Raw genomic sequence first — 13832 nt, forward strand, 5'->3', positions numbered from 1 at the left:
AATCTCAAATAAACATTGTTTTAGATCTATAAAAAACTGAATATTCAGGGATTTTAATCCAGTTCTTTTAATCCATTTATTAAAAAAAAAATCTAAATATTATATCTAAAATGGTCCGGCCCACGTGAAATCAAGTTGACGTTAAAGCGGCCCACGAACCAACCCGATTCTGACACCCCTGTTTTAAAGTTAGCATCGGGATCGTGCGTGCTTATTTATCTCACCTGCTGGAATGCGACGGCCTATCAGCACACTGGATGTGGATGGCGCTGAGCTCCTGCAGGGGACCCTGTTGCTTGGGTCCGAGATGGCGCGCGGAGTTGGGCAACGCGGCGGCGCTCCTCTTGACCCCCCCGCCGCCGCAGCAGGTCGGCGTGGCGCCGTCACGGCTGCTGGCCGACGCTCTGCGGGCGGGGAAGCTCTGCATCACCGCTTCTAAGTAGTTCTGCTCGTAAAGCTGCTCGTCAACAAACTCGTGAGCCTGGAGGGGGGTTTTGGGGGAGATGCTTTCAGAGTGGAAGGGAGGGAAAACCATTTGCAGACATTCACGTACAGTGGTTTTCTCCAGACACTGCAGCAGATGGTGGTGTTGGCTCTCTAAGAGACACGGCGACTTTGGCGGCTTCTGCTCGCTGGCGTTGGCGCCCTGGTGCAAAAAAAAACATGAGCAGGTGTTAAAAAAATTGGTAAAAATGATTGTATTCCATTTTCCATCCAGGCACAGAAACAGTACAAGTCGATATTATTTATCCTTTATCGTAGCTCCTGGTTCCATGAAATAGAAGTTCCATTCTTTCTGTGAACAAGCAAGTTAGTTATATTAATTTTGTTAAAATCAAAATTTCACAATAAAAGATGCTGTATCCACTTGTTGGGTGCTTGCCGACCTGCGTTTTGGTAAAAAGTTGGCTTGAAGAATTACAGTGCATATGAGTGCCCCAACATATGAGAAATTTGAGATAGCAGGAAAATTCCTAGCAAATATTTGCCTTGAGATACAAGAAAATTTTGAGATACGAGCATATGAGACAGCCTGTTGGCCGCATATGCGAGAGACTGCTTAGGATACATGTGTCAAAGTGGCGGCCCAGGGGCCAAATCTGGCCCGCCGCATCATTTTGTGTGGCCCGGGAAAGTATATCATGAGTGCCGACTTTCTGTTTTAGGATCAAAAGCCGCAGTGGAATACATTAACATCTTTGCCTCGGTTATCACACAAGAAGGTTTAAATTTAGTGTAATTCTAGAGTAAAACTTATTTTTAAAGTGTGTGTATAGTCATCTAAGTTCATTTAAGTTAAATTTAAAGTTATGTTATGTTACAAGTCTGTCTGTACTGAATAATATCACATTTTAGCATTAAAGATCATAAACACTAGATAGGTTTTTGTTACTTTGTGAGTAGGTGGTGAATTTGAACCAATAAAAAGCTGTTTTTCCATTGTAAAATCCTGTTTTGGGTGTTTTTTCAGAGGGTGAGAACAAATTAATTTGTATTAAGTTCATTTATATGAGAAAAATTGATTTGAGATACGAGTAAATTGAGTCCCGGAACGCTTTAATCTCATATCTCAAGGTATTACTGTATTGGATATTGCCGCTGGCCTTGAAGTAAGCGACGCGTGACACTTCTGACATAAACAAAGCAAGATTATAGATTAGTTTCCCCGTGCAGGGCTTTCAACGGGTTCCAAACGCAATGAAGTTTGCGCTTCAGCGTTGCCACGCAAAATAAGACAATTGAATTGTCTCCCAACACGTTTGCTCAAGCTGGAAGGAGCTTCTTCATTCACATTCTGCACACTAATGAACAAAAAGTGGAAGAACATGGGCTGACAAACATGTCAGCTCCAACGTGATTGCCTTCGATGGATCGAGCTTCAATGCTTGGCTGCTTTTCCGCTTTTTAAAAGTCCCAAACTCACTAATTTGGTGGATTGTGCTACTAGCATGACTCAAAAATTGGCCCGAATATTCTGTGTATTTTTGTAAAACGACACTTCAAGGCGGGTTTGACTTGGCAACACAAAATACGCTTAAAAATGCATGCCTGGAAAAGATATAGAAAGTCAGCCATTTGGATTTATCGCAGACATTTTGGGACGTTTCAAAGGTCAACTTTGCGACAGCAAAGCAACCAATCACTGTCAATAGACACTTAAAATATACTGGACACAAATTGTATCAGGAAAATACAGTGACAAAGTACAAAGAAGCTTGATATTTCGCATCGACCAGGCATACATCCTAAAGACCATTTTAAAATGAGCATGTTCCGTCAAGTTCTACGCTTCCTGCATTGTCTAATGAATTCATTTAATGCACAGGTGTCAAAGTGGCGGCCCAGGGGCCAAATCTGGCCCGCCGCATCATTTTGTGCGGCCCAGGAAAGTAAATCATGAGTGCCGACTTTCTGTTATAGGATCAAATTAAAATGAAGAGTATAGATGTATATTCAATTTCCTGATTTGACCCCCTTTTAAATCAATAATTGTCATTTTTTAAATCCATTTTTTCTGTGTTTTTAGTTCAAAAATCATTTTGTCAAATCTAAAAATAAATTTAAAAAAGCTAAAATAAACATTGTTTTAGATCTATAAAAAACTGAATATTCAGGGCTTTTAATCCAGTTCATTTAATCCATTTATAAAAAAAAAAATCCAAATATTATATCTAAAATGGTCCGGCCCATGGTCTGACACCCTTGGCTTAAGGCATTAGGAATGAGAATGTGAAGCCTTAATTTCAAGTTAATGGAATACTTAAGTAGGCTCCACATTTGACAATGATGTTGCTAACGCACCGTCAAAAGAAATAAAAATCCCGATAGAAAGTTGATGGCGGAAGTTCATTTAACCGACAAGAGAAAACCGTCACATTTCCAAGTAATTCGGCGACGGCCTCGAAGCTGATTCGCAGATGGCATTAATATGATAATGCAAAAAGCGTGCCGTCGACTCCTGACTCGATTATTGCAGAGTGGTTTGGAGGAAATGGAAGGACGTAAGCCGGCGTTGAGAGAGCCATCGTCATAGCGACTTGCGAAGGAGGCGAAATACAGGGCAGATGAATGAAATAAAAAGTGGCCCTGACATACGAGCAATTTGAGATACGAGTAAAATTTCGGGAAAATATTTATCTTGAGATACGAGACAAATTTTGATATACGAGCAGACAGCGGACGTGAGATGCTGCTCATAAGAACGTCATGGCCACTGTCTCTCTCCCCGCAACTCCCTCGTGTAATGTCTCTGGTCGCAACTCCCTCTTTGTAATGTCTCTGTGAGCACTGGGTGGAGCGTTGCATTTTTTCAGTGTTTTTTTTTTCCCCGTTAGCCAGTGCGAATGGCGGAGCGATCGCTAATACGAGAGGAGTATATACTACTTCTCGTTGGCAAGTGGTCGTGCGTTATCCTATTGTGAGGACATTTGTGCGCATCATTTTGGGAGGCTGGGCAAATAGAGCCAACCCGGGATAAGAAAGGTATCAAAATTTAAAACAAAATTAGAATTACGTTTAGTGTAAGGTTAGATTCAACTTATTTTTGAGTGTGTCTGCATCGTAATCCAAGTTCTTTTAAATTTGTTTATGTTATGTTACGACAATAATCCTTTTCATCGTTCTTGAGTTATCTGAATGGTTTAATAATTTTTTTGCTACTGCAAAGTTAAAAAGGCTCACTAAAAAGAAGTTAAGTTATATTTTCACTGCATTTTTTTTTATTTCCAATGTATTGAAAGTATAAAAAGACAATAAATGACCGCATTCAATGAAAAATGACATGAAATTTGGTACTGAAAAGCATCTAAATCACCGGTGTCAAAGTGGCGGCCCGGGGGCCAAATCTGGCCCGCCGCATCATTTTGTGCGGCCCGAGAAAGTAAATCATGAGTGCCGACTTTCTGTTTTAGGATCAAACTAAAATATAATAAAGTATAGATGTATATTAAATTTCCTGATTTTCCCCCTTTTAAATCAATAATTGTAATTTTTTAATCAATTTTTTCAGTTTTTAGTTCAAAAATCATTGTGTAAAATCTAAAAATATATTTTAAAAAAGCTAAAATAAACATTGTTTTAGATCTTTAAAAAACTGAATATTCAGGGCTTTTAATCCAGTGTTGTGTTATTTTCTGGGTTTTTTCCCGTTAGTCATTGCGAATGGCGGAGCGATCGCTAATACGAGAGGAGTATTTACTACTTCTCGTTGGCAATTTAATTTCCTTTTTGTTTTTTAACAGAAATTATCTCAACTTGTGGAAAATACAAAACGTGCATTAATCGTGTTTTTTTTTCCCCTAAAAAAACCCTGAAAAATAATATATTATCTTAAATAAAAGTTCAAAAATCCGATCATCTTTAAAGTGGAATTCTAAAAGACGTAAATAAATAAATAAATACAAGAATTTGCTAAAAATCCAAAGTTTTTCCTGCTGTCAAGCTAATCTTTTTAGCATTACTTTCAAAATAGAGCTCATTATTTTTGCTGGCACATTTCAAAGATTCCCAGAATAATCTGCAGCATTTTTTTACCTCCCCTCAAAAGATAATCATGCTAATAATACAGAGCATATTATTGTACCTTTTGCAGGGTGGCCTCCTTTCAACATTGTTCAGTGGTGGAATGTTAAAGACCAAGTCGCTTCCTGTAGATTCTTTTCATGCGTACGAAATTAAATGACCACCGGGGGCAACAAAATAAAGTCTGATAAAATGTTGTAATCTTACTTTGGTTTTGCAGGCGACGTTATGTGATATTATTCTCTTATCACCTTTGCCCCGAGGAAGAATTATGGCATGACTTTTTTCTTCTTTTGATGGCTTTCGGATGGAATTTTTCAAATGTGCCTTGGTTAATTAAGGCCGTAAGTGTCATTTTTTTGGGGAAAATGAGATTTCTGTGTGTGTGCGTGTGTGAAATCATCCAATCACAATGCAGTGCGCAAATGAATGCTGTTAGAGTGTCATTAATCTCTCAAACTGAATTACAAGTTGTCCTTTTTTTTAATAAAGACAGCTCAGGGCGGACTTTGCACTTTCATTTGATTCAACTCGATTCTTATAATGTGAGAGTGCATCTCGCGAGGTGAGGACTTTATTCTTTAAGACATTACGACGATTATGTCTATAAGTTATTGAATGATATTGCAAGAGAAATGTTCATTTTTAAAATGCTAATTCCTGCAATAGTGCAACTTCGTTTTTTTCAAATATTTAAGTCGAGGACTTCAGTCTTGCAGCAAAACAACTTCATGGTAATTGTTGTAAATATATATACAGGGGTACCTCGACATACGAGTGCCCCGACATACGAGGAATTTGAGATATGAGTAAAATTTCGGGGAAATATTTATCTTGAGATACGAGACAAATTTTGATATACGGGCAGACAGCGGACGTGAGATGCTGCTCATAAGAATATCATGGCCACTGTCTTTTTGGGCGCAACTCCCTTTTTGTAATGTCTCTACGAGCACTGGGCGGGGCGTTGCATTTTTTTCAGTGGTTTTTTTCCCGTTAGTCAGTGCGGATGGCGGAGCGATCGCTAATACGAGAGGAGTATATACTACTTCTCGTTGGCAAGTGGTCGGGCGTTTTCCTATTGTGAGGACATTTGTGTGCATCATTCTGGGAATATTTTGAAGGGAAGACAAAAGCAAACAACCCTCGATAGGTTGCGTCTGAAAGTTAGGGTGGAGGCGGGGCCAATAAAGCAAACCCGGGAGAAGAAATGTATGAAAATTTAAAACAAAATTGGAATTAACTTTAGTGTAAGGTTAGAATAAACATATTTTTGAGTGTGTCTGCATCGTAATCCAAGTTCATTTAAATGTATTTATGTTATGTTACGAGCGCGTTGCCATGCAAAAAGTCTCTCTCTCTCCCCTCTGTGAAATCCGTCTAATTTCGATACTATTAAACACATTTTAGTACTATTAAACCACTAGTTATTTGTTACTTTTTTAATAGGTTGCAAATTAGAACAAATAAAAATGTTTTTCCAATCCAATATCCTGTTTTGGGTGTTTTTTCAGAGGGTTGCAACGAATTAATTTGTTTTGAGTTCATTTCTATGGGAAACATTCGTTTGAGTTACAAAAAAATCGACATACGAGCTCAATCCCGGAACGAATTAAGCTCATATCTCGAGGTACCACTGTACATTGATAATAGGTCGTTATTGTTACGATTTTAGTATTTTTTTTCTCTTAACATCTGAGATTGATTTTTGGAATCTGGCACCTTCAGTATTGTAACATTATATATTCATTCTCATAATATTACCAAGTTATTTCTGTAATGCTTTAATATAAAGAACAGTGGAAACACCTTGTTTGAAAAACGTATGATCAATAAAATCCGATTTGCGATACGATATAGTCAACTGAATATTATTACGTCGTTTCTACGTCTCTGTTACTTTTTCAAATGTAGAGAGTCAGAGGTGATTCCTTACCGTCAGCTCCAGCAGCTCGTTGAGGAGTCCGTTGCGTTTGCTCAGCAGGAAGGCGTTAGCGCTGCCGTTCTTGGCTAAGTGAATACGGGCCATTCTCGCTTTCTGGGTGCAGAAATAAAACAAAAAAGAATCATCATGAATCAGATCTGACAGGTGGGGGGCATTTTATAGGACTGAACCGTTGTATCGATTTACCAAGTATGTTAAAGATGAAGCAAACTACCGGATTTTCTCGCATATTAGCCGCCTCCACGTATAAGCCGTACACTTAACATTGCCTTAAAATCGTTGAATTTGACGATTTCTCTCGTATAAGACGCCCCCGATTCACAATTTTCACCTCCATATTCATGGTTTTAATAGGGAGTACACTTTGAAGAGAAAGTCTTGAGAAAAATCATCGCACGTGGTATTCTCAAGTGCCATATTTTCTCGCATATAAGCCGTACCCTTAAAATTGCCTTAAAATCGTTGAATTTTAAGATTTTTCTGGTATAAGACGCCCCCTGATTCACAATTTTCACCTCCATATTCATAGTTTTAATAGGGAGTACAAATGTGTTACTTTGAAGAGAAAAATCATCGAACATGGTATTTCTGAGATACTGTATAAATTGATTTCTGGTAACCAGATTCTTATAGGATGTTGCCTGCACGTAGACAAATTCAAAAAGGAAGTCATGTGAGCAGTACAACCAGGAAGTGTGTCCGTAGTGGTCTAGGGAAGAGCCCTGAGTCAACAATGGCAGGCACAAGTAAGTGAGCTTTTTCATGTTTTATGCAAGATACGGTTTATTTTTTTCTTGAATTTCCTTCATAGACATCAAAATGAATGCGTTTTATCTGTTTATCTTTTCTCTCTTTTGAAATTAATGACCATATCGGCCACATTGTCTTATGTTATGGCGTTTCGTCTTTGTCAACTTGCAGTTTCGTGAATGTCAAGTCTAATTTGTGCGCATATAAGCCGTCATACCCTTGATTCAGTCATCATTTTTTTCAGCGACAAATTCGGCAAATATGCAAGAAAATACAGCATGCGTATCTTTGTTGGAAAAATGACACATTTGCAAGTTGTAGTTAGAAATATCCCAAAATGTCTTAGATGTCTGACTGTATTTTTTTCCAGTATGTTTTTTCGATACTGAGCCGATACACAGATTTTTACCCAATCAAAAATAATGCAAAAAAACCTAAATATAATACAACCAGTAAATAGCAAATCAGATTTTTTTGTATTAAACTGAGCCGTGTTGGTAGCTCCTGAAAAATTGCTCTCTTTTCAAATGTTGGCGGATTGCTAGATAAGATCCAATCTTGAGACCAGTACTCTAAAGTAAAATTGTCGTATCAGGATATCACAAGCTGTCGTTATTTTGAAAAGCCTTGAGATATGGCCAACATCTTTTGTCACACTTACCCGTTTTAAAACAAACTTTTTTATAGGCTTCCAACTCCGGTTTCATTCAATTTGCCAATCGTTTTATGGATTTGGAGTCTCACTGAGGAAAACCATAACTGCGACGTCGCCGGCAATAAAAATGACTTTAGTGGTTTAGTGGAACAATTAGTTTTTTATTTTACAAGAAAACTTCTAATCCTGCAATTGGAATTTTGATTATATGCTGAGACAGGACATGGAGATAATGATTACCGTATTTTATGGACTATATGGTGCACCTGAGTATAGGTCGCACAGGCCAAAGAATATACCGTATTTTTTTGGACTATAAGTCACACTTTTTAGCACATTTTGGCTGGGCTTTCCACTATTTTTTTATTATATTTTATATTTATTGTTATCTTTAAGTATTTTTTCTCAATGTTGTTTTTTTCAGGCTGTAGTTATCTAAAAAACAGTTATGTTAACTAATGCCTATTTAGCCCGTTGTTCCCCATTTTTACTATTGCTACTTTAACGTATGTTTGTTCTTGGTTTGTGATATATATTTTTTAAAAATGCCCTTCCAAAATGCAACCAATTATCCAGTACCACTTATTTATATATATATATTTTTCTTTTTTTTGTGTATTCTTCTATTTATAATCCGAAAAAAACGTACAATGAAGAAAAATCAGACTGGAATTTAAATCGCAGTTTTTCGAAAACTCTCACTGCAATAGACAATAATGGACATCCAATCCTCTTACTGCCATGAATTTCAAATAGTTTATCACTGCTAAATTAAATTAAAAAAAAAAAACATTACAAAAATAAAATAATAAAAAAACATTAAAATAATAATAAAAAACATTTAAAAAATAAAATAATAAAAAAACTTTTAAAAAATTAAAAAAACAACAAAATAAATAAATAAAAAACATAAAATAAATAAATTAAAACATAAAAATACAAAATAAATCCTAAAATATCTTTAAAACCTCCAGACTACTGAGGAACTATGTGGTAACCTCAGTCTCAGTCTACAGAAGGTCCCCACCTTGTGGACTTCCTATGTGTGGCTCCAGTTTTTTTTAACTAGCTCTACAATGTCTTGTGTGTCTTATGTCTGTCTTGCTACCGCAACCAAAAAAAATCCTGAATACGGGATGAAATAAACTTCTAACCTAACATCCATTAAAAGTGGCAGCAACAAACGAACGTCAGTTCAACTTCTGCCATTTTCCGCCAACCCGTATTTGAAAGGTCACATCCTACTACCGCCATTAATCGAAGACACCCTACGTGTGTGCACTCTGGCTACGTCCTTATAAACCACCTCACGGTCCCACTATTACTTAGACGCCACTGCATGATATCAATCCTCAAAAGTTTCTTAACTCCCCTGCCTCCCGCATTCTGATCGTAGCTTTAAAGAGGATGAAAAACGCGACTGGAGTTCGACTTCCAATTCTATCTCCCCCGCCCACTGTCCAGAGGGAAGCGCCGTGCTAAAATGAATCGGAAAGATGGATTTGATAACTCAGCAGAGGGATGGCAATGGAGAATGGCACAGAGATGATCGGGGAATCAAATTTGCCAAAATGGAGAGGCTATTATGGCAGCCGCCGAGGATATGAAGCCGCCGGCCTCAAGTGCTTGTTGTAAAAGTGAGCCATATCCTCAATCGGGTTCGGCTTCTCGGAAGGTCCCACGTGGCCCCGTAAACAAGACCTGGCGTAACCCACAAAGTGGCGGAATGAGTGGAGGAACTTTTGGAAATTGGAGTTGCAGACGAGAGATAACGATCACGGTTTCGCGCGGCTGGTGGAATGCAAAGTGTGTTTGGGTGTTGCGTTTGAGTTAACGAGAGAATGAATTTGACAGCGAGAAGGCTGCCTCGCGCTCGTCTCGGTTGATCAAAGGTTGCGCTTGACGCGAGGGGGGATGGAGCGCGAGGGAGATTGTGGAGGGAATAACCCACGCTGATCCCGGCAGGAAGTCAATGGTGATTGGTCGGGCTTGGGAGGAGATAGGACTTTTGCGATGGTTGATTTGGTTCTAATGGAGTTTGAGTTAAGTTGTCAAAGGTCAGTTTGGGTCGGAATTAACGGCATTTTTCTTTGGGTTCAGAGTTAGGGGCGGAGCTTAGTATTGCCAAGTGGAATTTTACTGCAGAGCCAGGAAGAAGAGGAATAAAGTTGCAAAAGTCGGAATAGACCAAGGGTGTCAAACTCGGGTTGGTTCGCGGGCCGCATTAACGTCAACGCCATTTCATGTCATTTTAGATGTAATATTTAGATTTTTTTAAATTGGATTAAAAGCCCTAAATAGTCCGTTTTTATAGATCTAAAGCAATGTTTATTTGAGCTTTTTTTTTTCTTTGTAATGGAAAATTTCTTTTAATCAGCTTTCATTTCAAATGGAAACATTTTTTTTTAATTATGTTCAATATTAAAGTGGAAAACGGAAAATATCTTCATATTTCATCTGGGCTAGACCATTTTAGATGTAATATTTAGATTTTTTAAAATTGGATTAAAAGAACTGGATCAAAAGCCCTAAATAGTCCGTTTTTATTGATCTAAAACAATGTTTATTTGAGCTTTTTTTTCTTAGTAATGGAAAACTTCTTTTAATGTTTTTTTTATTTCAAATGGAAACAAAATATTTTTTTAAATTATGTTCAATATTAAAGTGAAAAACGGAAAATTTTTATTTTTAGATTTTACAAAATGCTTTTTGAACTAAAAACACAAAAGAAAAAAATTGGATTGAAAAATTGCAATGATTGATTTTAAAAAGGGGAAAATCGGGAAATGTAATGTACATTTATCATCATTTGAATTTGATCCTAAAATAGAAACTTATGATTTACTTTCTCGGGCCGCACAAAATGATGCAGCGGGCCAGATTTGGCCCCCGGGCCAGCATTTTGGAATAGACAATTAACATTACATAAGTAATGCATTTATGTTATGGCTTTTACCATATTTTTGGGACTGCAAGTCACTTTTTTCATATTTTTCAAGAATTGAAAGTTAGATGAATAAAGGCATAAAACTTGGAGATAATGACGTGAATTTCAGCATTATTTTGAATGCTGTAATAATTGGCTGCCACTCCTCCGCACACTTAATGGTGCGAAACGTCTTTTTTAGACAAACACAAAAGTCCAATTCTGATTAATTCAATATTCTGAGAATTAATGAACGTCGCCACCATTCACTGCAGTTGTTTGCTAATGAAGATTATCTCATTAGCCCTCTGCCGGGGATTGTCAACACATATGACTTATGTCACTAGCGTCAAACTTTTTAAGTTAGGAGAAGGCATTCTTTGTTGGTAGTAAATTTCCATAAATTAGTGGAACCAAAAACATGACAGCTTAGCTCCTGGAGTAAAGCTTGAAAGCATATTTATATTTAATGACTGCATATATAGTATTAATTAGTTTTTTTTTTTAAAGTTTAGTTGTGTCTACAAGCATTACCGTATTTTCTCACATATATGCCATACTTACCGCTCAAAAAAAGACAAATGAGGGTACGGCTTATATGCGCATAAATTATACATGCGCGAAACTGCAAGGTGACAAAGATGAAATGCCATAACGTGGCAGATACCGTCATTTATTTCAAAATAGAGAAAAGATAAACAGATAAAATGCTAAATAAAAATTAATTTTGACATCTACGAATGAAATTCAAGAAAAAAATAAACCGTATCTTGCATAAAACGTGAAAAAACTCACTTACTAGTGCCTACCATTGCTCGCTCAGGGCGCCGCCATCTTACCTAGGGATGACAAACTAGACCGCTACGGACACACTTCCTGGTTGTACTGCTCACATAACTTCCTTTTTTAATTTGTCTACATAGGCAACACCCTTTAGGAACGTGCAATTCAGCAATCAATTTTTCCAGTATCTCAGAAATACCACGTACGATAATTTTTCTCAAGATTTTCCCTTCAAAGTAACACATTTTTACTCCCTATTAAAACCATAAATATGGAGGTGAAAGTTGTGAATTAGCAGGCGGCTTATACGAGAGAAATTGTAAATTCAACGATTTTAAGGCAATTTTAAGGGTACGGCTTATATGCAGAGGCGGCTAATTTGCGAGAAAATCCTATTTTTTTATTTACTGGAAATACTGAACTATATGTTGTATGAATGTACTTAATAGGTTAATGCTAAATATCATTTGTCAGAGGGCTAATTTAACAAGGCATCGAGTTTTTACGTGAAAAAATACGTGTCCAGCTTTGTCACGGCACTTAAATACATCACCCCCTTCAAATTGTTCCCAGCGAAGCCACTCTTGGCGTATTGCTCCGCTTACGTAGCGCTACGGAAAAGGTCAAAGCCACTAAATCAGAACAACAAGTGGATGGCTAACATTTAACACTCGGCTGCCGAGCGCTTGTGTGTACTTGTGTTTTCGTGCCTGATACGTACAAGAATGTCAAATAAAAGGGCAACACAATTCGGTTTTTCAGTGTTTGTAGCCTTGGACAAACAGTTGACGGAGGTTAAATACGAATAAATATATATTTTTGGTTATCCCCCTTTGCTCCATTCAAAATAATTCTCCTTTGTCATCTCGCTTCAATCTTTTCCGATAAGTACCATAAGGTATTGAAGGGACATTTTCCGTATAATGTTATGTTTTTACCTTCTGGGCTCGGCGTTTGTCTGCCCTTTGGTTCTGGTGGTAGATGCGACTGAAGTTGGAAACGATGACGGGCACCGGCAGGGCGATCACCAGCACCCCGCTGAGCGAGCAGATTGAGCCGAAGATTTTACCAGCGATGGTTTTTGGCACCATGTCTCCATACCTGTAGATGACATGAATGGCACTTTGTCATTTGACAGTACAGCGTTACATCCGCAAAGTGTGAGTCAGAGTTGGGTATTAACATTTTAATGTGCTTTTGGTAACTTGTTTTTTAACTGTCAGAATATTGAGAATTACTTAGCCTGTTTAAAAATGTTTTTTTTAAGTCCACGGTGGAGATCAGCCAGGTCACTCTAATATTCTTGATTATTTTGGTTGGATATTACTTCTGGAAGCAAATGGTTCGGGTAGCGTATTTTCTCGCATATTAGCCGTATCCGTGTATAAGCTGCACCCTTAAAATTGCCTTAAAATCGTAGAATTTTACAATTTCTCTCGTATATATTCATGGTTTTAATAGGGAGCAATGGTTGGCACAAGTGAGTTTTTTCACGTTTTATGCAAGAACCGGTTTAATTTTTTCTTGAATTTCATTCATAGTCGTCAAAATAAATCTGTCTTGCGTTATGCTGTTTCGTTCTAGTCACCTTGCAGTTTTGTCAAGTCTAATTTGTGTGCATATAAGCCGTACCATCAAATCAGTCATCGTTTTTTTAGCAACAAATACAGCGTATATGCCAGAATATACGGTAATTCTTAGTGTCCTAACAATTGGCAGGTCCCCATATGGGTACTCGGACGTTTCGTCGAAAGACGTTTGGCCGACCGGACGTTTGGCCGACCGGACGTTTGGCAGAACGGACGTTTGGCAGAACGGACGTTTGGTAGAACGGACGTTTGGTAGAACAAATGTTTGGTAGAATGGACATTTGGTCGCCGGGTTGTTACTGTTGAAACCAGCTGTCAAAATTATAATCAAGAGAGAGAGAGTGAGTTTAATATCTAAATATCTAATATCAAAATATCAACTCTAAACTCTGTCATAATTTGACAGCGAGCTAACCCGGCGACCAAACGTCCGTTCTACCAAACGTCCGGTCGACCAAACGTCCGGTCGACCAAACGTCCGGTCGACCAAACGTCTTTCGACGAAACGTCCGGTCACGCCCCATATGAAGTACTTCTAAGGAACATCATAAATTAAAATTAAGAATAACAGGCCAAATACTAGGTGCCTATTGATACAACATACAATTGTTCATATCAACATAGCCTAAACAATACAACACAAGTTGATTACCAAACACTTGA

At 37.8% G+C, this 13832-nt stretch overlaps 1 protein-coding gene across 2 annotated transcripts in view; it reads right to left on the minus strand.

Moving 5' to 3' along the window:
- Window positions 1–13832, minus strand: part of LOC144075426 (A-type voltage-gated potassium channel KCND3-like) — a 70741-nt gene that overhangs the window by 3191 nt on the left and 53718 nt on the right. The window contains exons 6-9 of one of the 2 annotated variants that reach the window (XM_077602414.1): window positions 12519–12681; window positions 6458–6559; window positions 554–646; window positions 225–481 (exon numbers count right to left, since the gene is read on the minus strand). In XM_077602414.1, the coding sequence (XP_077458540.1) occupies window positions 225–481; window positions 554–646; window positions 6458–6559; window positions 12519–12681 (615 nt within the window). Of the gene's footprint in view, window positions 1–224; window positions 647–6457; window positions 6560–12518; window positions 12682–13832 lie in introns of both variants that reach the window. The other variant, XM_077602413.1, reaches the window with a different exon arrangement.

The sequence above is a fragment of the Stigmatopora argus genome, chromosome 6, assembly GCF_051989625.1.
Source record: "Stigmatopora argus isolate UIUO_Sarg chromosome 6, RoL_Sarg_1.0, whole genome shotgun sequence".
Lineage (NCBI taxonomy): Eukaryota > Metazoa > Chordata > Actinopteri > Syngnathiformes > Syngnathidae > Stigmatopora > Stigmatopora argus.